Here is a 3,970-nt window from a genome sequence, read left to right as displayed (position 1 = left end):
TTGTTCTAGTAAGCTGCTGGGTCTTTTCAGAACTGTGTGCTATTGGGTGTTCTTCTACACTTGCCTTTTTTTTTTCCCAATCTGTAGCCAGATTGGAGGGTTTCCATTATGATAGTGTCTTCAATTGGATCTATAGATTCTCATTTCTCTAAACGCTGAGATGACTTTGTGACACAAGTTTGCATTATTTTGAAGAGTAGATTTTGAATACTGAGTTCCTTTCAATGATTAATTCAAGTGGATTTTCTTTCTTTGTTTTTGTTTACAAGGCAGATTTACAGAGACAAGGAGGGACAGAGAGAAAGATCTTCTACCTGCTGACTCACTCCTCAAACAGACACAACACCTGGTGCTGTGCTGATCCACAGTAAGGAGCCAGGTGCCAGGAGCTTCTTTTTCTGAGTTTCCCTGTTTGGTTTAGGGTCCCAAGCCTTTGGGCCATCCTCAACTGCTTTCCCAGGCCACAAGCAGGGAGCTGGATGGGAAGTGGTGCAGCTGGGACATGAATTAGTGCCCACATGGAATGCTGGCACTTTCAGGTTGACCCAGGCCCCCACATAGATTTTCTAAGTCCACGTTGTAATATATATTTTGCTCTGAGCCATTCATTTTGTCTAGATTCTCAACTGCATTTTTGTGTATTTATGCAGAAATGCTACCTTATTATGTTAATTCCTGTTATTTCTTCTCTTGTTTATTCCTGCTCTCTCTCCATCAAGCTTGTGTGTGGATTATTTTGTTTTTAAGGAACAGCTGTTAGTCTTATCAGTTCTACTCTTTTTTTTTTAATTTCTATGTCCCCTGTTGTGTTCATTCCTTTCTTTTCTTTTGATTCAACCTAGACTATTTTCTAAATTCTCAAATATGTGTTGTTCTCCATTAGAGAAATATGTGTTCTCTAAATCAGAAAACCACAAGTTAGGTTACATTCTTGAACTGAACGTGGTCAAAAAACCTTTTGAGGTTTTAAATTTAGCTAGGTTTGAGCGAATTCACGAGTTGCACAGTACTCGGATGCAGAATAGGTTCAGCCAGCTCAGCTCTGCAGTGGTTCTTATTTATAGCCTGAAAAGGGAAACAAAATACGAACTAGCTCAACTGGCTTTAAGAACATGGTCTGATCCTTGGCAGCCTGAGATTGGCTGAGGGATGGATGCCTGTGATTGGCTGAGACTGAGCGGCCGGCTGCACTCCTAAATGAGGCTTTGGGTTTTGTTGCCTACCAGGTTAGGCTGTAGTTTCTTATGTTGGAGCTCAAGATGTCAGAACGACACAGGTCGATGCCTTCTGCTGGCTTAACAAAGTAGATGATATGTATTTTTGAGATTTGATTGCATATACATAAGAGGACATTTTTGTAGGGGTTGTTGATGTCTTCTTTTCCAAGCATATGCTTATTTAAATACTTGGTTCAAGTACAATTTCTAAAAAATTAATCTTTCTTTCCAGGCTCCAGATTTGAGATGACATTGAAGGAGGAACAAAAAGTAAAGCTTAGTATGCCTTCTGTGAAAAACGTTTTAGAGAAAAATGCTGTATCTGTAGACGAAACTACCAGCCTGTAATATATTCCTGATTTGGAAATTTAATGTTTAACTGGTTGGAATAGCATTATAAACACATAGAATCAGGGAGTGGAAATTCTCATTTAGAATTAAAACTCTCATGTTAATATTGCCTAAATTTCTTTCTTTTTTTTTTTTAAGATTTATTTCTTTTTATTACAAAGTCAGATATACACAGAGGAGGAGAGACAGAAAGGAAGATCTTCTGTCTGATGATTCACTCCTCAAGTGAGCCGCAACGGCCGGAGCTGCGCTGATCTGATGCCGGGAACCAGGAACCTCTTCCAGGCCTCCCACGAGGGTGCAGGGTCCCAAAGCTTTGGGCCGTCCTCGACTGCCTTCCCAGGCCACAAGCAGGGAGCTGGATGGGAAGTGCAGCTACCGGGACTAGAACCGGCGCCCATATGGGATCCTGGGGCTTTCAAGGCGAGGACTCTAGCCGCCAGGCCACACCGTCAGGCCCGCCTAAATTTCAAAGTAACTAAGAAATATAAGGTGAGTCATTTTAAAAAATTTATTAATTTATTTAAAAGTCAGTTACAGAGAAACTGAGAGACAGAGACAGAGAGAGATTTTCCATCATTTAGTCCACTCATCAATGGGGATCGGGGCCAGGTCAAACCCAGAAGCCTGGAACTCCTTCTGGCTTCCCCATGTTAGGGTTGGGAAGCAATCCTCCACTTCTCTTCCAGAAACATTAGCAAGGAGCTGGAATGGGAGTGGATCAGCTGGGACTTGAACTGGCACCTATACGGAATGCAGGTGTCAGGTGGCAGCTTAACTTGCAGTGCCACAACACCACCAACCCAAGAGGTGGATCATTGACACTATGTAATAATAACACAATAGAAATATACTTCTTGGGACTGGCGTGGTGGTGTTGTAGGCTAACCCTGTGACTGCTGCACTAGCATCACATATGAGTATCCGTTTGTGTCCTGCTTACTCCACTTACAACCTGGAAAAGCAGTAAAAAATGATTCAAGGCCTTAGGCCCCTGCAACCATGTAGGAAACCCAGGAAAAGCTCCTGTTCTTGCCTTCAGATTAGCTCAACTCAGCCTCAGCCATTGCGGCCATTTGCGGAGTGAAGCAAAGGATGTAAAATCTTTCTGTCTCTTTCTCTGCAACTCTTTCAGGTAAAGTGAATAAATGTAAAAAAGAAAGAAGGGGGGGATATCCTTTTCATAACCAGCTGAGCCAGATCTGAAGTAGTCCTGGTGTCAGAATTTGCAATACAAAAAAAAAAAAAAAAAAAAAAGATAAGAATCAATAGAAGAGAAACATGCAGATCATTCCAGCTGTAAAACAGCTTCTCCAAGAGTTCATTAAACTGAACCAAATATCCATGCAAGTACCCCCTTTTGCTCTTCACACACAAAAAATGTACCTTCATGGTCTTAATGAATGTGACACATCTAAGTTGAAAATTGTCTTTTTTTAGGGGCGCGCCGCGGTTCGGGGCAGGACGGGTTCCGGGGTTCTGAGCTGGGGAGGGGATGGAGGCGACCTTGGAGCAGCACCTGGAGGACACAATGAAGAATCCATCCATTGTCGGAGTCCTGTGCACAGACTCACAAGGACTTAATCTGGGCTGCCGTGGGACGCTGTCAGATGAGCATGCTGGAGTGATATCTGTTCTAGCCCAGCAAGCAGCTAAGCTTACCTCTGACCCCACAGACATTCCTGTGGTGTGTCTAGAATCAGATAACGGGAACATTATGATCCAGAAACATGATGGCATTACAGTGGCAGTGCACAAAATGGCCTCCTGACTCTGCTCGGCTCTCCGCACCTATCACAGGAACCTGGTCCTGGTGTTACAAAAGAGTAAAGTTCCCATAGTTAGATCCTTCACTTGATGTGCACTGCGCACTATCCTATTTATTTCAGTAGTTGATTTTTCACACCGTGTGGACAGATCTATTAAGTTTTATTAAGGATCATGTAGTAAAGCAGATCCGAGTTATTTGTGTTACAATTTTTGTTATGTCGAATAAATCTGTTTGAAGGAAAAAAAAAAAAAAAAGAAAAAAAAAGAAAATTGTCTTTTTTTTCCAACAAGAAACTATTAGTTTCCCACTTAATCAATACTACTTACTTGTATAAAAAAAATCAACCTCACTTTTTTGTACTAGAAAACATGGGAAATATGGGTGAATTAAAAGACAAAAACAATCTATAAAACCCCATTTCATTCTAGGTACCATTTAAAATAGAGCCACACATTCACTACGATCTCAAGCACAATGCCAAGACCACTTTTCTAGAAATGGGGGAAAATTCTGAATTTTGCATGGAACCACACAGACCCCAATAACAAATGTGATATTTAACAAAAATATCAAAGCTGTAGGTTTTACAGTATCTGAGCTCATAGTATACCATGAAGCTACAGTAATAAAA

General features: G+C 41.3%; 1 protein-coding gene across 1 annotated transcript; it reads left to right on the top strand.

The window, feature by feature from the left end:
• Nucleotides 1-3,013: 3,013 nt before the first annotated feature.
• On the top strand, nucleotides 3,014-3,359 carry LOC131479586 (ragulator complex protein LAMTOR5). Its single transcript, XM_058660896.1, has one exon. The coding sequence runs from the start codon at nucleotides 3,064-3,066 to the stop codon at nucleotides 3,337-3,339; it is 276 nt and encodes a 91-aa protein (XP_058516879.1). The 5' UTR covers nucleotides 3,014-3,063; the 3' UTR covers nucleotides 3,340-3,359.
• Nucleotides 3,360-3,970: the final 611 nt, after the last annotated feature.

Source organism: Ochotona princeps, chromosome 2, assembly GCF_030435755.1.
Source record: "Ochotona princeps isolate mOchPri1 chromosome 2, mOchPri1.hap1, whole genome shotgun sequence".
In the NCBI taxonomy this organism is placed as follows: Eukaryota; Metazoa; Chordata; class Mammalia; order Lagomorpha; family Ochotonidae; genus Ochotona; species Ochotona princeps.
This window is presented reverse-complemented; position numbering and strand designations above follow the sequence as displayed.